Below are 24,710 nucleotides of genomic sequence, written 5' to 3'. Positions count from 1 at the left end.
AGTCATTTCTCCATCTGGATATCTGTATCAATCTACTAAAAAATCAGTAAGATAATATATTTGAGATCAGCTCCCAAGCAACTGACTGCAAGAGAAAAGTGTTTTTTCCGAATTAAACTGGAGGAAAAAGCAACTGAGGCCAGGATACGCTAGATAGAAAGGCAGAAGAGAGCTGAACTTCGTAGTGTCTAAAGAAACATGTACTCTCTTCTTTCACCTCTGTTTGAATCCACACACAAGGGCACGTTCACAGCCCTCCTCCCTTCTAAGCTTCCAGAAACAGTAGGTGACTCTCCAAATCAAAATGCCACATCTCTCCTGCCAGAGTTTAAGTTCCACAAAATCCCTGTGAAGGTGAACTAGGGAGGTCTCAATAGCTAATTTGTGCTGTGTGTGGCTCGGGCTCCTCCCTCTGCCAACTCTGCCCTTTGCAATGCCTCCGCTCTCTCCCGTCACTAAGTCCCTTGCATCATTTCCAAGCTCTTCATTAAATGCTGTTGGAAGTCTGCTTTTTAACCTTCACGTCTGTGTTTATTCTCTGCACAAAAACAGAGTGAAATCTGTGCCTGGCAGGCATTTTCTTTTGTAAAACTCCTTCTTCTTTCCCTTTCTGACTTTTCAGAGCATGAAATGTGCCTGCTAATCCTAATTGCCTCGGATGGAGAGTCTTGCAGAGACTAGACAAAGGGGGCAGCCTTCCACCAAGGAGCTGTAAGCAGGCAGCAGACTCTAAGGTCTCGAGTCTCCAGAGCTCCCATCTCACTTCACGACATTTCTGAAGAACAGAAGGACAAACTTCCCCAAGTAGCTATACAGGGAACAGGCACTTGTCTTCCCAGACTTCCCCTCTCCTGCTGAAATGGCCCTCCCAGCACAAGAGCCCATCTGAGCTCATTGTGCAACGTGACTCAGGCTGGGCAGAGTACTCAAGTATTGCTGCTGTATGTCAAAGCAAAAAAGCTAAACATCTGACTTTTAAGGGTCATTTGCCTGTCTGCATCCCAGCGCCAGCTCTCTTACCAAAGAAAAAGTTTGCAAGGTCCCACTGGCACGTCCACAGCCGGCCTTTCCATTAGCAGTGCCTCAGCCAACAACACAGGCACTGAGAAACTGAATCGTTATGGTATTAAGACACTTTTGCCTCCACTAATCATTAAAGAAGTTAACTTTCTGGTCTAGCAGAGTTTGTCTGGATTCAGAGGAATATTTCCACTACAGCAACAAAAAACTCCTTCACAGGTTTGCTGTCATTGCCTAACCAAAATGCCCTTACCACCCAAGGCTAATGTTTGTGTCCTCCGCAGCTATCTCACCACCCACACTGTCTACTAGGTCTACTGCAGTTCACTCGTCTAACGTAGACATAACACAGTATCAGACTAATCCAGCCTTGCCAAAACTGCTGTATATAGTTTTAGATAATTCAGAGCTCCTGCAATTTCTTGAGATTTTCTTGTAGGGACTGTTTGCCAAGACACTTGCCAACTTTAGGCCATATTCCACACAGGTTATGCTTTATTATCAACTCCATAGCTCATAAATTAGTGTGGCCACAGTTTCCGTTCACACCGAATAACTCCTCTCCTGAGCAGAGGCTCAAATAGTGTCATAACAGCACTCCCATCTAACCAATATAGCTGTGCCAACAGATAGATGCAGAACAGATGCAAAAATGAGTGAAACTGCTTTTACACAGAAGAGCCTTTTTCATTGTGAGTGTGCATCTTAACTACATGAAATCCTATTAATCCAAACAAATCAGCAAGCCAAATGCCTGCTACCGCCTCTGCAGCTCTTACTGCAAGAAAGTGTGCTTAGCACAACTTTAAATGTGCGTGTCTTATGCCAAAACACTCATCTGCAGTGGAAAAAAAACTCAGCAGTATCTTCGCAGAGCACATGCATGCCTTATCAACCACCACATTGCAATAATACAAACTTTCACTAATCCAAGAAGCAGTATGTTCCCTAGAAGGGTTTGAATTCCCGAGATTTAACTGTGTATCAGTAAAACACCAAGCTTCCACACTGGAGCCACTTTTCATTGTGGAAATAGCAGTATGCCGTATTAATAAAAGCTCCAAGCACAGAAACACATTCAAAGCCTTGTACTTGCCAATGAATGGAAGACTTGCAAAAATTCTTACTATCCTTAAACACATCTCAGGACTGCTATATTACAGCACAAGCCCTGTGCATCCAAACTTGCAATGAAAATGCTGTGTCAGCTTAGCAACATGGGCTGAGCTACAACCACAATACAGAGTGCTAAGCTAAACACGCTCAATGGTTGGTTACATTTCACAGTCACAATATCCCGTGAGCAGGATAGGTCCGTTGAGGAAATACTTGTCTGTTCCGAATCTGTACTCGTCTAGGGAGGTTAAGATGATGTCACATGCTCTCGGAGAAAAATGTACCTCCATTAGTAAGAATGCAGGTCCTGACAACTTAAATAAACTCCGTATAATAAACTAACAGAGTGTCTTAGGGCAAATGAACTGCTGACAGGTAGCATTTATGAAATACATTTTAAGGGTGCGTTTTACCCATAAGAGCATCTTCTCATACTGGTGGGTCCTGCACAGCCACTGTGTCTACAAAGAAAACAGGCACTAACCTTGCATAGGGATTACAAAGCTGGAAAGACATCGCTAAAGGGAACAATTTATGAGGTATCCCCAATCTGATGAGCAAAAGAGAAGGCAGGACAGGAACGGGGAAGTAAGCAGCCAGGCTCGCTGTTTTCTGGGTAAAGTGGTGAACAGGGAGACAACCAAAAAAAGCAGAAAACGAGCAAGTTGGGAAAACACAAAATCTAACAATAGTTTAACTAATTGGAAGGCAGTTTAAATTTAAAGCATGGTGAGATGGAAAGGAGGAAGGCCAGGCTGTAAGAACACAGTGGGGAGACCACATTGTTCCAACTGGAAAAGAACAAAGTAAAAGAAACCTGCAGCAAATAAAGTACTTGGCTCTTGCAATGTTTTGAATACCTTCTGATGGAGGAAGTTTTGAGGGCGGTTTGGCATGATCTAGGTGACAGCAACGGAAACAAGACTTATTCCTTACCACCACTAGCTTTAATGCATAAAGTAGGTTCCAGGACCTCAGTGAATCCGCAGGGATCTCTGCATAGAGGCAATGAAGAGATTCAGGCTCAAGGGGTGACCCAGATCCCAGAGTATGTGGAGCAGGACTGACGAAGCATGCTGGTCCACACCCTGGTGGACCACTGTGTAAGAACATGAAAGTAACAGTGCAACATTCAGAACGATGAAGCAGTGTCAGAGCTCCCAGAGGGCAGCAGGACTCCATCAAGGAGTTCAGCCAAGCTCATAACCTTGCAGTAACTTCTGTAAACCAGTGCCACAGCTGAGTTCAGCCCAGACAGGTCCAATCCACTGCAATTACAAAAGCAACTACAAGATGAAAAGAGACTAACACTTTATCCCATTATTTTAAGAAATATTAAAAGTCAAACTCAAAACCACACACAGAAAAACTAAGACCTAAGCTCAAGGCAGCAGAAGTACATCCTAGCTACTCAGCATGCAGGCCCTGCACTGCACAACGGATGGATACTTCAGATGGGTTTTATTTCTTTTTAGGGCAGACCTGACCTTAATCCAGCTTGAATTAGCTCATAATACTTCCAGAGGATACTAAGCAGACCTGTCCAGGAAGCTGCTATACAATACAACCACCACAGCTACTCCACACAGCTTTTATAAGCAAGAGTGGAGGGAAATTCAGGTGATGAAAATAGGGCAATCACAATTTACTGGTTTGCGATAAGATTTTAGATTATACATTATTGAGATTTGGAGCAGGCCATACTTTACTGGAGGTAGGGGTCACAAACTAAAAAGAAACTGTGGTGAGAGGCTCCAAGATCTCATCCTCACAGCAGCAGAGCCAGAGGTCCAGCTCCTACCAGATCAATGAATCAGCAGAGGTACAGTCTAGAAGATGCTGAGCACTCCAGGTTAGCCTCTCAGTCCTAGGACTCAGTGTAAAATTACAGTCCCAAAGGACAATTTTATACAAGCCTCACAAGAGGACAGCAGAAGTTAGGCAGTAGCTCACTGAAATCACAGGACTGGGGAGACCGACATCCAGTTACAGTCAGTTTCTTTGCAAGCAGAGAAGTTACAACAGGGCTTTACCTTCAGCTTTCACCGTTTCCTGTGTCAACAGACGTGCATGTACCTAGCAATCGAGGGGTCTTCTGTGGAACCTCAGCGGCCAAGCTGGGCCAGGAAAAGATAGAAACACACTCTACTCGCACCCCTTCCGTGCCTTCCACAGAGAACCCAATCAAGTCCTTAGCAACACGCTTTCTCACCTCACCTTTCAAAATCTTTGCAAATCTGTTCATTCCACGTGGCCTAAGCTCTTTCTCTAAACTTTCTGTTACCGACTCCCTCCCCACCACAACTTAATGTCTTCCAGCGTTTACCATCAGCCCTTCTCTCTCATTTCATCTTGCTATGATTTCCAGTCTATAAGCACTGTTTGTTATTTGTCTGCCCTCAGCTCTCTTTCTCCTGTGTCTTCTTTCCCTTCCACTCTGTCAAAGTAGTTTTGGATTTCCTTCATGCTTTTCAGTGTCCTCATATCAGGGGTATAGGAGGGTGTGTGTGTGTGTGTGTGTGCATGCGTGTGTTGGGTGTTTGCCTCCTTCCCCCAGTCATGCTCCCCGCCAGATTTTGAGCCTGACCCATCCCGATACCAGTTCCCATTCCACCATCTATTGCGAGACAACTCTAATGAAAACTGTCACCAGAGCAACTCTCTCCACTACACAACTTTTCTCATCTACTTCTACTATGGCACCTCAAGGAAGACAAAGAGATCTGACTGGGTTGGTCTGTCATGAACCAAAAGACAGAATCTTAAACAATTTGTGTGATCCTCAAACAATTTGTGTGCACGCCAGCAGACATCACATGGATGGGTGCATGCATGCCCACACCATGAATGCTAATACGAACAATTGTTTGAGAGAAGACAAAGTGTTTCTCCAGCTTAACTGAAACCCACGCCTGCAATCCCAGCTGCCTCGTCACCACCTTTGACTCATTCCTCAAACCCTCCCCTCCTCCAGCCTCCATTTCTCTCTGTGCAGAATCTCAGTTGCTTATAAGAAAATTACAAAGTGACATTACTTCCTCCATCCTTTCAACCTTCTCTTCCACTCCTGCTATTCATCCCATTACATACAGAAGCATCTTCCCAACCCTTCTAAGCACTCCACCTGCCTCTATGATTTTATCCCCATCTCCCTATTTTGTGCCAATTTCCATCCCTTGCCATTTGACAGTACACATTTGTATGCTCTTCTCTTTCCTCTCACAATACAAACATGCATTAACTTCTTGCATCTCTAAATTCCTCAGAGACTCTGGATCACAGTTTGGATGCCTAGGGTGAGAAGGGGAAATGCATTTACCCCTGTGTTCTTCTCATCTCTAGCTCTCAAACTGCACCAGGTGAACTCCTTGCAGTCACTTTTCTTTTTCTGACAAGTCCAGTTTGGATCCTCTCCAGCCTACCTTCCATCTCACAAATACTACTGAAGCTGCTCTACTTCTAGTGACCCCCTTCCTGGTCAAAGCTCAGGACTAGTAATCATCATTATCTCTTACTTAGCAAAGGTGGTAACATTTTTGGATTACTCCTCCCTTGTCTTCTGTGAATGACTTGCACTGCTACCACTCTCACCACCCCAAAAGATGCTGAAGGAGACAAATGAGCAATTATGAACATCACCACAACTTCTTCCACACTGATCTCTGTGCTTGCTGCCAGCTCTAAAGTTATCTAATGGGTCATAAGCCACATCTATGTACTCCTTCCCACCCATTGCTGCAAAAACAGGTGGGTTGAAGCAGCTTGATACAGCTGAAATTATACACAGCTTCAGGCAGCGCTTGAAGCAAGTGAAAGATGTGAACCTCGTTCCCAGATCAGCAAGAACTGGACTCAGAAGCCAGGTTACCAGGGAACTCAGCAGGACTTGAGAGCCCAGAGCAATTACATTCGTAGAGGCTGGCCACAGCTCCCGCTGACTGTGAATGCTCAGAAACATGACAACTCCTGCATGCCAGGGCTGCTGGATTACAGCCCACACTGAGCTCAGGAGGAGAGTGTGTCAACCTACTGCTCAAGAAAGCAAAATACAGCTTCCTTTAGTAGCACAGACTTGCAGCTCCTGCTTAGTTCAAAACCAACTCTTTGAGCTCCTGCAGACACTGGAGACCATTCCCTCTTCTGCCCCACTCCAGAGGTGGTGGTATATTAATTTTAAAAAAACAGAGGGTGGGGAGGGGGACACATATATGAAGTACACCTCCACCATTGGTTCCTGTTTATATTTGTTAGTGTACAAAATCTCCTGCTGTCTACATTTACTTCTGACTGAGTTCTGAGGCAACGAGTTAAAAAGCTGGTATGAGTTTATATAGTGCTCTCATCCTGACTAGGGCCTGTGTTTGCTATTGCACAAATACTGTTTCAATCCTCTGCTTGGTTTTCTTTAAGAATTTCTCATGCAGGACACTTACCACCTTCCAGATGTTTAACACTCCAAAACCACCAACAAGTGCAGCTTTTACGTTCTGGGAAAAGGCCACAGCCTAAATTTATTTCCCTAGGCTCTGCTCTTGCCAAGGGCATGTTCTAAAACTCCTCCAGCATCCACACAGAGCAGGTGATTTCTCAGTGTGGCTCATGTTAAGGTAAGCCACACAGGTAAGGTAAACCCATCTGGGATGAACAAACCCACAAGTCAAAAGTAACTCCAGAGAGGCAGGCAAGTTGTGACTAACCTTACAATACCTTCCCCCACACATCTTCCCCCATAATCAAGGAAAGCCAGCAGGCCAGAAGCATAAAACCAACAGAGCAAGCTGAGGTAGTGATACTATGTGGAGGGAAAACTATCACTGCAGAATCTAATAGCTAGCAACAACCTTTGATTTGTACACATTAAGTGATAACAGATTGATACGTTAATGCTCAATTATAAAAAAACCCCTCCAGAGTATCACGCAGAAGGATCAAATGGTACAATCCTATCTACCTGGGAAAGGGAGCTGGAGATCAGTACACAGCATCCTTATCAGACCCATTATACAACATACAACTATGTTGCCATAGCAAGAGCTTCCTCCATCTTTATGGCAGGGTGGTTATAAAAATGTCTATGAAGATATTCTATATTGAGCGTAGTGAATCTGGCTCAGGGTTTGGCTTTGCAGTGGTTGGTTCCCCCCCCCCCCCCCCCATGTAAAACACGTAAGCAAAAAATCATGACTATTCTCTTCAAAGATGACAGCCAAATGCGGCAGGCCACTGAGAATTCCTACCCCTCTGCACAGCAGATTGCATGGATCCCTGCCTCCCCTCTGTGCTCTGGAGCGTGGGTAATATTTTTTTCCCCCCCGTTTAAAAAGGAGGCAGCAAACTGTGGGAAAATACTTTTATGGCTAAGTAAGCTTTACCACCCACAAAGAGACAGGTCCCCAAGGGACCCTCACCGCCCACAAAAAGATGAGCAGTTCTGCAAAGCCTTACCCCTTCTGATATAATGATATCTAGAAATTCATCGCTTTAACAATGCACACAAAAGGAATCAGCCTGTACCCTTCACTTTCAAGAACATCATCATCTCTTCTCCAATGCCCTTCTGAATCTCAAAGCCAGCTTTAGCTTCCCAGCCACCAATACAAAGAAAGGCTTATTGGGACAGTCTGCATCAGCAAATACAATATACAAGCTGTCTTAGATTCAGTGCTCGCTTCCATCATGAAGCACTGGAACAGACTACAGCTTGTGACATTATGCAAATGGCTAGTGGGACCTCTCCTGCACTGAAGACATCCCATCAAGACTCCTGTACATGTACCAGGAACTGTGGGACCAGTACTATGCTCAAACTTCCCCTCGAGCCTAGGCAACAATTTTGCTAGTTTAAACACTCCAGGTATTAGAAAAAAACCCACCTGTTTCAGCAATTAGCTACCATAAGGTAAGTGGTGAACTTTATGCAGCAGGACTTCAAGAAATAAAGAAACCTTACCACCACCACTCAAACATCTGCCATTTGTTTCCAGTCTAAATTGGTCTGACATCAGCTTCTGCATCTTTCTATGCCTTTTGCCTACTGAATTAAAGGGTGCTCTATAAGAACTCTTTCCCTCACATAGATATATCTAGACCAATCAAGTAACAACTACTACCTACACTTCTTTGAATAGCTAAGTACATTAAGCTTATGTCATTCTATAGCCGAAGTTTTCCTCAGCTGATTCTTCCTTCAGCTACTTTGAGCCTTTCTGAAGTGCAGACACAAGAGTCGCACACGGATTTGCACACCATCTGGAATGGTGTTGTTAAGACCATATAAAAAGATAACAGCAGTTTCATACTCCCTGATATTGCCTGCCTATATAAAGTCTTAGAGCTATGTCACCATGACAGGAATTCACGTTCCCTTGGTTCACATGCAATTCCCCAAAGACATTTTCAGAGTCACTACTTTGCCCAAAACAAACCTTCACAAACTGCAAACGTGATACACATTGCTTGTCCCAAGGTATCTAATCTCACTCTGGGCTGTAATAATATTCACTTATGCACAACGTACCATTGCTTGGATCATCTCTGGGAATGAAGTGATGGCAGGGAAGATCTGTCCTCCAAATAAACAGATTGAGATTGCCACTGTCACGCTGCATATTTTACTACCTACAGATGGAAGTGGATTGACCCCAGACCCCAAACACCTGGTTCTTTGAAAGGCCAACAGCAATAGACTGGTAACACTGAACTCTAGGCTCTTAAGAGTACTTAACTGCTGGCTTGTTTGAAGTACATCTTGCCTCTGGCCCAGAGTCGTTCCATAAAACTGCTTCCTTTAACTGTCCAAAATCTTCCCTATTGTTTCAGCCTAATTCAAGGCTTTGAGTACCACTCTGTTCCCATTTGAACCGTCTTCCACAAATGCATATGGAAGCCTATGTACCAGGGTTGGTAACAATAACCCTGCAATTGCACTGTCACCTCTTCTGGGAAACAGAAGGGTAAAAGTGTAATCAGCACTTCAAGGCTCTGTATTTGGGACCTCTTAACCCTTTAAGAGGATGTTCTCACGTGGAGAACAAAGTCATACACATTTCTCTAACAAACTTCTCTCATGGGGAGCATAACCAAGGACAGCGTACCACAAACATCTCCACAACTCCTGAAATGCAGTCGGTCACAGACAGTGTCTGGCACACTTGAGTAAACGCAGATCTTTCCAACTACTGCTAATCTCAGTGCAGACACATTTCCAGATGCTAGCCAAAAATCCCCTGACACATCAGACCTCATCAAGCATATCCTGTAAAACAAAGTGGTCTGCACTCATTCTGACCAGAAAAGTTGTGCTCATTCTAATCTCACTTGCAAATAAAGCTGTAAATTATGCTCATAACATATAGCCTCTAATCCACACCAACTCTTTCTATGGACATTTACACTACATAGGTGGGTGACTGAAGGGTTTTGAGCTTTCAGTTCAGCTTACCAAAAGGAACTGAAAATGAGAGACTCTTGGCACAAAATAAGTATCCTCATGGAAAGCTAGTAACAAAGCATTCTTCAGTAACATCTGCTCTCTCGGACAAACCTTGAAAGGGCCAGAAGTCCTCTGCAGTAACAGCCATCACAAGGTTTTACAATAGGCTTAGCAGACAATGCCAATATATGCAACCAGAAGCAGCTGTACCTACTGCTGAAATACAGAGTTGAACACAGCTTCAGCTAAAACAAACTCCATTCTCACCTATGCTGAACCCAAGCATCATGTCACTGCTCCTGTGCACTCACATGATTCAGAGAATCACTGAAGATCAAGGGTGGAAGGGACCTCTGGAGATGCTCTAGTTCACGCCCCTGCTCAGAGCAGGGTGAATTACAGCAGGCTACCAGGGACCATCTCCAGTCAAACTTCGATATCTCCAAAGATGGAGACTCCACAACCTCCCTGGGCAACCTATTCCAGCATTTGACCACTCTCACAATGAAGAAAAAAAAAAGTTTTCTTAAGTTCAAATGGAATTTCAATTTGTGTCCATTGCCTTTTGTCCTTTCACTGGGCAGCACTGAGAAGAGCCTGGCTCTCTTGTCTTCATTCTCTCAGTTATTTATACACATTGACAAGATTCACCACCCAGCCCTCTCTTCTCCAGGCTGAACAGTCCCAGCTCTCTCAGTCTCTCCCCTCAAGTCGGAGTCTCCAATCCCTTACTCATCTTTGTGGCCCTTCACTGCACTCACTCCAGTTACGTCCATGCCTTTCTTGCACTGGGGGCCCAAAACTGGATGCAGCACTCCAAATGTGGCCTTACCAGGGCTGAAGAGAAGGATCACCTCCCTCAATCTGCTGGCAATGCTCTTCCTAATTCAACCCAGTATACTGTTGGCTGCCTTTCCTGCAAGAGCACATTTGCTGTCTCTTGTTCAACTTGTTGCCCACCAGGACCCCCAGGTCCTTTTCTGCAAAGTTGCCTTCCAGCCAGTAGGTCCACAGCCCATCCTGGTGTATGGGGTCATTCCTCCCCAGGTGCAGGACTTGGCATTTCTCTTCATTGAACTTCATGAGATTTGTTGGCCCATTCCCAGCCTACGAAGGTCCCTCTGAATAGCAGCACAACTTTCTGGTTCATCATGTACTCCTCCCAGTTTTGCTGAAGGTGCACTCTGACCCATCATCCAGGTGATGAATGAAGATGTTAAACAGTATGTATTGGCCCCAAGGAGATCCCTGAACAGGTCAAAGTCTGCCTTCCTGAAGAGCTTTCCCCACAATGCTGTCCTGTAGATACTTCTTTATTTATTCGCATATGCTCGAAGTGGGCCCCTTTTACCCATTTTGAGGCATGAAACCAAAAGAGCAAGGCATGATGAAAGATCTAGAAAACATTCAGTTACAAGACATAAGGCTAATTCACTTACTAATAAAACTTGATTACAGTACTCATGCATTCACTTACCTAACATGTTAGCTTGTGAAGCACAACAAACAATATTTTAAATGCATCCAGGAGCTGCAAAACAGTTGCAAAAAGCTCTGCTGCATCAACAAAACTGCGGCATTACCTTCCTACATATAGGAAATCAGGATACTAAGTTTTGTTTGTCATAATACCAAAACCCTACCTGCTGAGTCCTGTAGCCATGTTTTGAGTATGAAACGTGGAAAAGACACAGCACCAAGTAGCAACAAGGAGCGTACCTACAATGAGTGTCCTTGTATCACATCTAGCACAGCTTCTGATTGAGTACCAGAGCTTTTTGCCTACTCCATTAAATACAGGTTGTTGACAGGTCCGCAGTCTGTCACATCAATGCACAACACACAGCAAGAAGGGGCATGAAGTAGGAAGGGGAAGAAATTAATAAACAGGTCACAGCACTGTGCTACATAGGAAGCATAAATGTTGAGGAGCATAACATAGGAAGAAGTCACATGAGTCTTTATTGAGTATGAGAGACTGACATGGTCTGAGAAAGGGCTCCTGCAGCAGGCACACTCATTCACACTGTAAAACCAAGTTCCATACTCTTGGCTAGCAGAATTAAATTTGCAACAGTGCTGCACACCAAGTGATGGTGGCAGTACCAGCTTCAAATTGCACAGGCGGAAACAAGAAAAAATCCCTATCACACAAGGCTCATTTATCTTAAGCAGCAAGTTAAGCATGCACTGGCTGACTGGCCTCAAAATATCCAATAATACTTGCAGTCCAGAATGAGTTTTAAAACAAACAAACCAAAAATCTCAAAAAAAAAACAGAACAGAAAGCTACAGAAACAGAGAAAGGGTACAGCCCCTCCTAAGTAAACTTGATTACCTGCTGCAGACAGTGGTAGGGTTTGTGTACTGGGAGGGAGGGGAGGTGGAGAGCAACTCCACCTTTTCAGTGGATAAATGCAGAAAATAAAGCAAGCAGGTAAGCAGCACTGATCAACAGTAAAGCTATATGCTACCTTGGCATTGCCACTCTGCCAAGCAGTGTTTACTTCTGGAAGCAAAGCACACATGAAAGAACACCCTCCATAAAAACCAAACAGCTGTTGCTTTTCCTCCTCTCAGAGTTCCTGCTTTCCTAGTTTCTTATACCACCTTTGCTGCTTTCATTTCATCCCTTCTGCTCAGGCTCCTCTTCTAGAAATCATCTTTTCTGCAGTCAGCTGTCAGGGCAGGATGCAACCTGCCTAATTTTAGGCATCTAAGGTATCCACAGCAGAAAGGTACTCTTCCAAAGCTCCCTATACAATCAGTGATAAATAGACTGGCAGCTCCACAGAAGACTCAGAGCAGCTAAGTTCAGCTCACTTCAGCTGATGAATCAGAGCAGCAGCTTCCTTTTCTCTGCGAACTATACAGGAAGCTTAGCCTCCCAAGTCAGATGCCCCCAAAATTACAGTGTAAATACCCCCCATAGTGCATATAGCTGTGGATTCTTATTTTCAGTTGACTCACATCCCTCTCAATTAACACATTCCCAGACTTAGCAGACTGAGATGAACTATGGCTTGAGCTGCAAAAGCATGAAGGAAAGACAAGGACAAAAAGGACTGAGCAAGAGCAGGCTTTAAAGTGCTAACAGCACTATTTTGACTCTTCAGTTCACCTTTATTGTGCAATATTTAAGAGACTTTTGGACCACCTCCAGCTCTCAGGTATGAAGAGGCAGCTCTTTCCATATAAAGGCATTAATATACAAAATGTTATTACAAATTTATTTTAGAAATTCAACTGGTTTTGGAGTCACTCAAGCCTTGAGAGTACCCTAGTCTCTGGAATCAAATAGGGGATAGCATCTTACAAGGGCTCTGATGCAAGTTCATTTCCTCTACCCTTCAATCTCTAGTGCTTTGCACTCTTAATGTCCCAACCAAAGAATTCAAACTGGACCTCTTCACAGCTGACAACAGAGAAGCGTTTGTGCCCACAGAGCACCTTTGCTGCTAAATAGAAGCAGCAAGTGAACAGAGGCATGGAGTGAGCAGAGCATCATAAGCAGACAGCCAGATTAACATTCTTCCATTCCAGCACACAAAGTACCCTGACGCTTTCTAGCTGTCTATGCTTTTTGTATGCGACACTGTACAGCAGGAGTGGTCATCAAAATGAGGGTGAGTAACCACACAGATTCTCACTGTAGAATTTGATGTTTTGGATGGGAGGGAAAGGCTAACTGGAAACAACACACATAACCTTTTCCATCACATAAATGCATCTGTTAATGGCTTTCTCTCAACACTATCTACCATCCACTTTGAGGAAATGTCTAGCTAGACAGGAGAAGTAAACCCCCTTTAGTTCTGAGCAGCATTTATCTGCATCAAAACCAATGCCATCAGCTTGGGAACTTTTGTGCGGTATTTGCACAAGCCTACTATTTCAGAAGAGATGGCCTATAGGTCATTCAAATGCTAATAACATCAACTACCTTTCAGCCTTCATTGTGCTAAGGTACAATGCTACAGGATGACACAGATTACAGCACAAGACAAGTGGCAGCTGGACTGCCAATTAAATCACAGAGCCGGAAAAAACAAACTCACTGGTGTCTTGCAATACAGTGAAAAATGATTGACGTACTATGGGGAGAATGTAGCATCTGTGGATCAGCTATGCAACCCCTGTGTAGCCACAAGAAGTTACATATTACCAGTTGGTTTCTAGGTTTGTTTTTTTTAAGCATTAACAAACTGATTTCTACCTTCTGGGAGAGGGATTTCATTTGAAGAATGTTTGTTCACCTTCTGACCACAGTCATGATGTGGTATAACTCTGTAGCCACAGCTACAGAATCTATGAAGTAGAAGTCAACAACAGATCTAATACTAAGATAAAGTTAACTCACACTATATGACTTTATTCTGCCTTCATCCAATCCATCAATGACACCAAACTACCAGGAGATTTTATTTGCAAGATACTCCACTATGATCGAGCAGCAATGTTAAAAACTTTCATAGCTGAAAGCTGCTCTTGCAGAGCAGCAGTTGGAGAGAGGCAAAGGCAGATGAGAGCGGAGGTCCAGCAGCTAAGCTTCATGAAAGCAAAGTGTGTTATTAGAACACATGGAGCAAGTTTATAAATTAACATTTAAATAAGAGGATGTCACACAATTAAAGGCTTCTCTACACTTCCAAAATCCTGCTGTCTTCAGAAGCTTAAGTACCACGTTGAGGAAATCAACAACTCCGAGGATACCTCTCACCAGTTCCATGAAGGCACACTTTCCACTCCCTGCTGTAATCATTCCTGCATTTGCAGTTCAGCACTACAGCCTCTTTTCTTCCTCACATTTCTGCACGAACGGCTGCACTTTCACAGAAATTATAAACAGTTCCCAAGTTTGTGATGAAGGTGACTGATATCTATAGCTCTCCAGTCACAGAAGAACTTGAGGCATATTTTAAGCCTCTTATGTAATTTAGTGTCCACTGAGGTATATCACAGAAAGACCACAGAGAATGAGGTTACTCACGGGTTTACGTCTTTTCATACTAAGCAGTACCCAACAGACTTATAACAGAAACACACTGCATAGAAAGCCACACAGCTGTGTTCATTGATTGTATTACCCTACAGATCTGCCTACTGTGAAAAGGAGGATTAGATCAGGACACTAATCCAAATTCATGTAGTTGCCTTAGAGGAAAAGGCAGAAGTAAGCTAACAGCAAAAAGCAAATGACTGACAGCTGAAGGTATGGCCTCAGACCAACAGTCTCGGGCAACTACAGAGAAAGCCTCGCCAGAGGACGTGAAGTACACTCCTGCTAACAGTGGGAAAAACAAGGGTATATCAGAGACAAGTGGGATGAGTTTTTCCATCAACTCTTGCTGGCCTTCTGGCACTCTCAAGTCATCTCAGTCCTACTCTGTACAGTTGTGCATCACTGCAAGCACATTTGAAGGATGAGGGCATCTCAGAACAGAATTCACAGCTCACCAACGCTGTATGTGACAGAACAGGATTAGGTCAAGGAGTCTTGAGCCATGGGAGGCAATCACACCTGTGATGCCAGAGGAACTGCCTGCAATATGGTTTCCAAGGCAACCAGAGCAGCCTCTTATCATGATCACTTTCATCATCAGAGCAGAAGTGAAAGGTTACTGGGCTAATTCTAGTTGCAGCAGCAACCAATACTCTACCAATTGTCTGTATCACAGGCTCACCAACATCCATTTTAACTGGCCTTAGATTAGAGCCATTCACTTGTATTTGGACATTAGCCCTTAACACAGCTAGAGTGATCAACAGATTGGGAACAGACACCATGAGGCACCTTAGCTAGTGGGTCTAGTTCAAAAATCTGACTGGTGAGAGGTCATCACCCTAATTCTTATTAGGAGAACTATGAAGTGCTAAATCTTCCTGTCACAGAGGAAAGACAACATTTATCCACCATCTTAGCTAATTTTCATCCTGATGAAACTTCAAATGCTCTAACGATTGTGCGTTAGAAGTTTCTGGCTGAAGTATAGAAATTCACTTGAAGACACGTGACCTAGAATTCTCCCAGGGAGAGAAGCTTTGAAGAATGGGATAGCTTATGTGATTTTGGGAAAACAGCAGCTGAACATTAGTCTTTGAAGTCCTAGATCCCAACTAACAGCCGGCTACCAATTGAGTCTTAGCTTCACCTATAGCCTCAGCCCTACCGCAGTGTAACAAGGCCCCAAACAGCTTGCTTTGGCAACCCCAACGGAGATATCCAAAGCTGCACCATTATTACTCTGGTAGCAGGTCATACTCTGAACAGGCGTGCACTATGGAAAAATCTGTAATATCAAGCTCATTCTCTGAATACATGTAAGTGTTCAGTCTCTGGTCTGAACCTATTACCCTGAAATAGCAATGAAATCACTCAAAAACTGTAAATGCAGAGTGTTGAACTCAGAACTCAGCCCTTAAGCCATACTGAGTCTGGATCTCCCCATGAGGTGGACGACTCAGAGCAACTGTGTTGGATTCCATTTAAACAGATGAAGTCTGGTGGCAAAGCCAGAACAGAAAAACATGATCTGTGTTCATGCAAGGAAAAAATATTTTGTTTGTTGAGATGCACATAACTGAATAGGTGCCTATTAAAATGAAGTGAGGTGAGACAGAAGCATTTCACAAAGCTACATAACTATCATAAACCAGTAAACTTTCATCTGCAGGTTTCCTGCTGAGTAACAGGAACACCAACAAACTGGCATCTGTGTCAATTTTTAAAGCCTTCTGCAAAGTTCCTTGGCAAACTGATTTTCTTCTTTCTCCGAGCTTCCACTGAACTGAAACTAAAGCCTTCTTTGTTCCACTATACCATTAGCATCTCTCTGTCCATCCCAAAGTAGTCAATTACTATAAAGCCTAAAGGAAAAGTTCACATAGGCGAACAAGAGGTCATAAGCACTTTAGTGGCAATGCAGTGGATTTTTTTAAAATGTATTTACTGATTTTTAAAAAGATATTAAAATGTACATCTGTCTACTACCAGATGCCAAAAATTATCCACTACTTGGCCCTCAAATGTGGGTGAGGGCCTGGGTGTGAGGGTGTGGTGCGAGTGTCCTGCTCACAATGTGACTTAAGACAAAGAGAAATTTATTTAAAAAAAAAACAAAAACCAAAAAAACCAAAACCAAACCAACCAAACAAAAAAAACCCAAATAAAACAGTGGGCAGAAATATTCACCTAAAAAAACCCCCAAAAAAAGCAGTAGGAGGTGGTAAACACAATACTGAGCTGTGTGTTCCTTGGATCCAGAGCCAAGCATGTTAACACTGCTGAACTTTGCAGCAGTAATAACTCCCATTACAAAAGGTGTAACCTCATCCCACAAAACAGCTCTTTGGTATCTCCTGGGAAGCACAGAACCAAACCAAAACAAACCCCCACCACTCTGTTGGCCTGCAAATGGCAGAGAAGCCAAGACACTAGAAGACTGAAATGGCCCCAAGATGCAGTATTCCACTTGTATTGCCACATGCAATTGGACAGTCGTATCGAGTGAGAAGCCAAAATGTATTTACCACTTTCACCATCACTTTAGCAAACAACCACTTCAACTAGCTTTCACTGTATGGACATTTCCTTGGAAACCACAACCCCATCACTTATGGCAGTTCGCCAAGGAGAGGACAGTCCAGAGGGTAGCTTACAGCCCACACTACCAAGAGCCTTAGAAGAGCTGCCAAATGAACTCGCAGGTTTTTTGACAAGTCTTGAAATAAAAGGGGAATGTCAAAGACTGAAAAATATGCTAGTGTTATACCAGTATTTTAAAAGGTTGAAATAGGATGAGACATGTCAGTCTTGTCAGCCTGACATTGATTCCAGACAAAATAATGAAAAAGCTGATATAAGACTCAGTTAATAAAGGATTAAAGGAGGACAGTGTAATTACTGCCAATCAACATAGACTTTACAGGAAAATATAACTTGTCAAACTACCAACACTTTTTGGTGTGATTACAAGTTTGAACGCTAAAGGTAACAATGTTGATGTAATATATTTTCACATGGTGTTTTACTTGGTGCCAGAAAGCATAGTGATGCAGCATATTGTATCAGCCGATAGATCTAAACTGCACCAGTAGATAAGGAGTCAGGCAGGAAGGTGCTACTGGGACCCGTTGTTGTTCCAGTGCTACATGCAAATTAGGCTGCTGGCATGGAGATATCTCTGTCTGTCATGTTGACTAGTATCGCTTCGCTCTCCCCCTGAACTCCCACCTACTCCACCCATCTGCTGCTGCCTTTCCTATACTTCGCCTGGAAGTGCCCTGGAGCAGGGATGGCCACCAGTCCCTGACTAGTACAAAGGACTCCAGTCCTGACCTAAGCCCTGCCTGGCATGTCAGAGTCATTCTGCCAAACCTACTGGACTAGCCCATCTGCTTAGATAACCTGTAATTTTTAGTGGTTCATTAAACCAGACTGCTCTAAGAATTTATTCACAAGGCAGTCTTCGCTATCATGGAGCTACCGTCTATAACAGTTGCATAAGAACGATATTTAAACAACTGAAAGCTGTTCATATAAAGCAGACAGCTGAAAGTAAACGTGGACAGAACTTGACAGCAAGAGCTTTGACATTAAGAAATTTAGTCAGCACACCAAAGTAATTCACACACCCATAAGATCTCTGTCTGCTCCTTTTATTTCCTCTCCACATATAGCAGGAAGTGGGGCAGGGGACAGGAAGAGAAGTGTAATTGGGTGTATTTTCCCAAACAACAGCTCTCACTCATATTTGACCACAGAATTCTATTGTCAGTTTTTAGAAAGTTGTCAGGTTAGGAATATGGGGGGGGTTGGCATCTTTCCTCAAATGCTGTAGAGGTTACATAAGAAATACATTTGGCACTTATGCATTTAAATATAATTCAGGAATGAGAGTCTAGATACCTAGTAGGATGAAGCAATTTAAGGCACTCAAGCTTAGATTAGCCTGTGTCAATAGGAAGATAGATAATTGATTTTTCCCTCAACCAAGGCTGGCAGCCTCACCCATAACTACCAGGCCAGGGTTAAAGTACTTTTGAGCTTGAGTAGTTTTTCACTATGATAGTGAAGAAAGAACTACCGCAAGCTTTGGGACAGGCTAACTAAAAAGGAAAGCATAACTGTCAGCACTGCAATTTTCAATGGCTCTGAAATATAATATTGAAAATGACAGTGCTGCTGACTAACGTAATGAACACAAGAAATTCTCCCACTATTCCACAACTGCAACTTCATTTTCTAGTTCTCATCTTTCATGCCTCCACCTAATATTTACAACTTCAACTCTCCTGGTTTCTGCAACACATTAACATGTTTTTGAGCACAAATGAAAAAATCATTTTGAAAGCTGAAAGCATAGATACAGACTAAAATAAACAGAATTTTAAAACAACATATCAACAGGCAGCTGCTGCATTAGGAGAATTAATTTTATACTTAAGTCAATAAAAGCCTTTACTGTGGAGTCCCAGCCATTCCAGTGTGAGGTTCCACAAGACTGCAGGAGCCAGCAAACCTTGCCTTAAGTAGGCTCAGCACAGAAAAGACTGATCTTGTTTGTTGAAAGTCCTACGATTACAACTTCTGCCTTCTTTTGTTAATCTTGGCGGACACACAACAAACAACAAGCACGTGTATTTTAGGGCTCAAATTCCCTAAAACGTGCAAGGAAAAAAAGCCAGGCTGTTTCCCAGCCACTAAGGAACAGGCAAACTGTGAGGAGGGCTGGAGAAGGGTTGAAGGCAGGTGTCTCCAGCAAAGCAGGGCCACACAAGAGTTCTGCAGTGTTGCCTGGCAGCAAGTAATTATCTGCCAGTGTGCCGTTTCCACGTGCCAACAGCCAAAGCCCACGCAGGCAGCAAGCACGGGAAAGTATGTGCGTCAGCTAAAGCTACAGGCTAGCTCCACTCTTTCCTAAGGAAAAAAAAAGCAGAGGTGCTTTGGAGGCTAGCCTTTGGCTGAGCTCTTACTATTACTGCAACAGCAAGGTCTATGAACCACGCACTCAAACCAAAATGTCCAGGGAGACAAAAGTCCAGGAGATGCCAGGAATCTGTTATCAAAGACAAGACCACTGCCATACCAAATCAGCAATGCAAAACCAACAACAGTTCCACCCCAAAATGGTCAGGAAAACTCCAATGAAGACTCTTAAGAACAGGTTAGACAAATCCTGTCCAAAATGGTTTAGGCATAGTTGATTGTGCCTTAGGATAAGGAAAAGGGTCATGCAGCCTCTTGAGAAACCTTTCAGCGCTCCTTTCAGTCGTGGTCCTGTGACTACCTACAGGAAGGAAGAGAACCACATCCCAACCTACCTGTCCATACATCACCCCTCGTTTTCCCCCAAGCTCCAAGATAGCTCCAAAATGACTCCCCTGCACTGGGGTTAATTACAGAGCAACTCAGACCCAGCCAAAAAAGACCCACCCTCAAGATGTGTCATCTATAACCATCTCATTCATGAACTGCCAGAGTGCCATACTCCTCTCTTCCCCCCACCTCCGCCTGCCCTTTAAGGCTCCCAAATGCCTGTGTGCTGTATGTGGTGGCAGCTGAGTTTTTTAATATGCACTTTTAAAGATCCTAATTGAATCCCGCATCGCCTTGTGTGCGTCTTGCCAGCCGGAACATGAACAAGGCACCCTATAATTCAATTAGAAGGACCTGCAGCAAGCTGATCATTAGTCTGTCACACTGTTAAGAGACATCTAGGAATAGGGGAGGAAGTTAAACAAAGGGAGAACTGTTAACAGCACCCCTCCCCAGTTCATGCAGAGACTCCCATACACGTACTTGAACTGTGGAATCTGCAATACCCAAGCACTTGAATGACAGCTCACCACATCACTCCAACACTCCTTTCTCTTGTTTCAGGCAACTTAAATAGAAGCTCAAAGTTGGAATTAGACTTTTCCTCATCAATCCTCCTCTGTTCAGATTCACGAGAAAAATACCACTAATATACATGACTACTGTAAACAAGGAAAGCTCATTACCTGCCAAAACCCTGTTGACAGAGGAATGGGTGGCCAAGCCAGGCTGTCCCCGTTCATGGAAAATCCCAGCATAAGGCAAGTACTCTGGCAGCAAGAAGCGTCTGCAAAACAAAGAGAGTAAGCTTACATGGAGAAAGACATCCCAGTATACTACAGTCCTGGACAACAACTGCAATTACTCTGAGGAAACATGACTACATTCCAGCAGACTACTACAGTGGAGGGAAGGCTGGACTCCTCTGCTTAGCCAACCACTTCACTGCTTCAAACAAAAGGCAAGTTACAGATTAGATCGTCCTCTGATCAATGTGGCTGTGAAGATCATCATTAAGCAAATCCTTTACCTCCCACAATAGCTTCCTAATTTCAAACCAGCGCGTTGTGCTGAGACTCTCTGATCAGATTCTTTTCTCCTCCTATTCTGCCTTCACACCATAGCCCCAACCTGCAGGTAAGAAGCGCTAAGACCATGCTGTCCTTCAAACGACACAGGATGAGCTGATCATACTAATATGCCATTTCAGGAGCCCCAGAAATTGCAAACCAAGAATACAGCAGCCCTATGCAAGAAAAGGAAGCTCTTTCCATCTGAAAGCACCAGAGAGCTGTACTGCAACTGATACCTCCAGGATTTCCATATCCTTTTATTCTTACATGTACAAGCCTTACCTCGGGACAAAGCGCCCCAGCGACGGTGCAGACATGCGGGCATTCCGGGGAGCTCGGTGCCTGGATCGGTCTCCGTTGTCCCTTCAGCAAAAGAAAAAAAATGTACATTAAAAATACTATGTAATAAAGTATTCTCCAAGAAAAGAAAAACCCAACAATGTCACCTAGTCATCCTGAGTATGCCACTGAGATTTAATGGTTCTCTTGCATAAGTCACATGGTTCTAATGTTCCAAATTCATACAACTTGCTGTACCAAAGACTCCTGACAGTTTTACATATGGGTAGCCTAATGCCCACTTTCTTCATTGTTTGACAATGTCTCAAAAGTATCAACAAAACCACAGAGAGTCAATGAATCAATGTCAGCACCTGAGCAAATGAACGAGAAACTTCAGAATTTGGACTGGGAGAGCAAAAGCAAGCACACCACAGTCCTGATGAGAACTTTCTGTTAGTCAAAGAGTTCTGTTAAGTTTAACTTTTTCATTCCCAGAAATACAGGCAAAAGAGCATAATCTGCAGACTATTCTTTTGCACTCCTTCCCTCAAGGCCCAGTTTAAGTGCCATCACAGTTCAAGATACTCTCACCTTTCACAAGCTTTCCCAGTGAAGTCAGAAATGTTAGGTGGTATCAGACAAAACTGTACCTCCTCAAAAACTTCTCACTCTGTTTCACAATAAATGCCTGGGCCTTGGGGAATGAGGGGAAAGGGTCTAGCACCTACTGTCCTACAGCAGACACAAGAAAGTCTTCTTCCCTAGGAGGGCAGTGCAACACTGAACAGGTTACACAGAGAGTAACCATCGTTGGAAGTCTCAAGACAGAAGCTAGACAAAGCCATGGCTGACCCAGTCTGATTTTGGCAATAACAACCCTAAAACAAGCAGGAGGCCAAACTGGAGGACCTCCAGAGTCCCCAGCAAACAAAATTCCTGATATTGCATTCATAGGCCACAAGAGAACCTGTAATTATATAGCACTAAAACTGCAAGGAAAATAATGAGACTCCATCAGTGATTCTGGAGTTCTGAAACAGACCTCCGCAGTGCTTTATTCTCCATTCAGAAATTTACTCTCTGCATGACCTTGCACAAGTAGCAAGCCTGTTCTCCCTGGATTCCAGATCCCCATCTGTAATTGCAGCCCTACTTGTCTCCTTCCCAGGCAGTTGTGGGGAGAATATTACTTGCAGAGCCTTGGAATCACTAGGAAACTAAATATTCCTTATGCAACACACTAGCAGCACATTCCTAACCCACTCCAGCAAGCTGTGCATTTTATAATTTTTTTTGTTTTGCTTTTTTAAAGTCAGTGAGCAAGAAACGTGGGCTGAGAAGAAAGTCCATTACGTGGCTGTTTCCCACACACTTGAGGAACCAGGAACACAAGAGCAGAGGTTGTTCTGCAAAGCTTGTTAGCATTTCAAGCTATTTCACCAAAACCAAATCTAAATCCAAGCTCAAAGCTTCCATTTCTCCTCCCACTGCAGACGCAGCATTTGCAGTTCACGGCCAAAGCCGCACCTCACCCTGAGGTTTCTGTGTAACCAGCAGGGTTCCTGAAATCAGCAACATAAAAGCTGCTGCTGTTCTTTTATCAGAGGCCTCCAGCCTATTAAGATGTGGATCAATAACAGAAGGAATCCTGGAAACTCGAGTGCTGACATATCAACTTTTCCTGCTAAAGAGAAAAGGCCAGAGTGAAAAAGAAGTGTCATGTTCCAGATCTTGCCACACACAGTAAGAGCTAGTGAAAGTCAGACAAGAAATACGCTTTTTAAAAGTCCGTGTAGCAGTTTTTGAAACAACACTGATACACAGCCCTGGGAGAAAAGCAGCAAAATGGTTTTCAGGGTTTGCATTTGCTTTGGACATTTACTAGAATTAGAAGGTGCTTTTGAAAGGGACAAATATCCGCAAGAGGAACAGCAGCAGGACTACACCCTGCAGAACTCCTCAGTTGAAAAGAATCTCTGCAGCAGGTGTCAAAAGGAATGAGGTATTAGATCCAGCAAACAAAAGAAAATAAAGGTGCAAAGTCTCCTACAGTCCAAATCAAGAGACCTAAAGCAACTAATTGTTCAAGTTTTTTAAAATGCCACTTGCCAATGCTCTTAGCATCCACAAAAACATTTTAGGACACAAATTTTCCAATTAATGAGACTTTCTGATGCGAGAACTCCATCCTGTACTGTCCCATTCACTGTGCATACAACCCTCCCCCAATACAAAAAGCCTAAAAGGGAAAAAATAGACTAGACTTTTCTTCATTTTTCACCCTGACAGACACAGCCTCTACTGATTCAAGAGGCAGCAATCTATTTTTAACATCCCCTAAAAAAAAAAAATAAATATTAAAAAACACCACCCCCCAACTGCCACTGCCCTATAACTGAAACAGCAGATTTGGGAATGAGAAACAGTGACTATCCTTTGAGAATGCTAGAATTCCTATTTACTGTAATGGAAGTGTAAGATACAGTCCCCTGTGCTAAAGAAGAATATTACTAAACAAGTCATTTATACCTAAAATCCCATGCTCAAGTCCATGCAAGAGTGTTTTTAAGTGTCTAGTGCTGAAAAGCTAGAACAGCTGATATTACCCTGGTGCCAGCTGAAGATTATTTCTGCACCTTCTAAAAAGGAAAATAAAAAAACCCCTACAGATCAGGGAAGATGGGTGGCACTTTGTGTTATTTCTGTACCACATACAGCCTGCTGACAGAGAGAGGAGAGCAGATGTTAGTACGACTGCAGTGCCAGTGTGAAGCACTCTGGTAAGAAATGAAGTTTCCAAAGTTCTCTCAAGTACTGGTGAAGATCTAATGCTCTACTTTCTATGTAGTGTCAACTACCTACAGACTCATTAGCTAATGATTTGCAGTGGTTAGTTTAATTAACATAACCTGCAAAAGCGGATCCCTCAGAGTGCGTGTGTCTACATTAAAAAAAAGCCTCTTCTGTAAAACAACTCAATAACCTTGCAAAAGTAAATGAAACAAAAATGTGCCACAGCAAGTGCTGTAACACGGCTAAAAAGGTGTCCTGCAATGCCCTTTGTTTTAAGTGCACCAGCAAATACAAACAGCATAGGGAAACTTCTGCAGTGAAAAAATAATAATGAAGGAACTAAGCAATCCATTGAGCAAGATGCAGGGAAAGAATCAGAAGTAATCAGGATGTAAGGTGACAAGGGATACTCAATACTATAATTATTAACAGACTAATTCGTCTCAGGAGGAAAATTGCAAGAACCAACAAATGGTCAAAACAACTTTGGCTGGCTCAAAATTCAGGTTATTCATAATTTGTTCAGATACCAGTGTGGGACAAACCAAAATAGAGATATGGAGAATAAGAGTTGGTAGGGGAAAAACAGCATTAACGCTAACACAGAATGGAGTAGGAAAAGAAAGCAATTCCCAAATATTCAGATTTATGGACCTTTAATAGGGCATAAGGAGGA

The 24,710-nt window shown here is 43.3% G+C and overlaps 1 protein-coding gene across 9 annotated transcripts in view; it reads right to left on the bottom strand.

Annotated features, from left to right (window-relative positions):
* Positions 1 to 24,710, bottom strand: part of AMBRA1 (autophagy and beclin 1 regulator 1) — a 136,672-nt gene that overhangs the window by 58,860 nt on the left and 53,102 nt on the right. For 8 of the 9 annotated variants that reach the window (XM_072865044.1, XM_072865042.1, XM_072865046.1 and 5 more), the window contains 2 exons: positions 21,242 to 21,325; positions 20,573 to 20,673 (listed from right to left, as the gene is read on the bottom strand). In XM_072865044.1, coding sequence (XP_072721145.1) covers positions 20,573 to 20,673; positions 21,242 to 21,325 — 185 coding nt within the window. The remainder of the gene's footprint in view (positions 1 to 20,572; positions 20,674 to 21,241; positions 21,326 to 24,710) is intronic. The other variant, XM_072865048.1, reaches the window with a different exon arrangement.

This window comes from Ciconia boyciana, chromosome 6 (assembly GCF_034638445.1).
Source record: "Ciconia boyciana chromosome 6, ASM3463844v1, whole genome shotgun sequence".
NCBI lineage: Eukaryota > Metazoa > Chordata > Aves > Ciconiiformes > Ciconiidae > Ciconia > Ciconia boyciana.
This window is presented reverse-complemented; position numbering and strand designations above follow the sequence as displayed.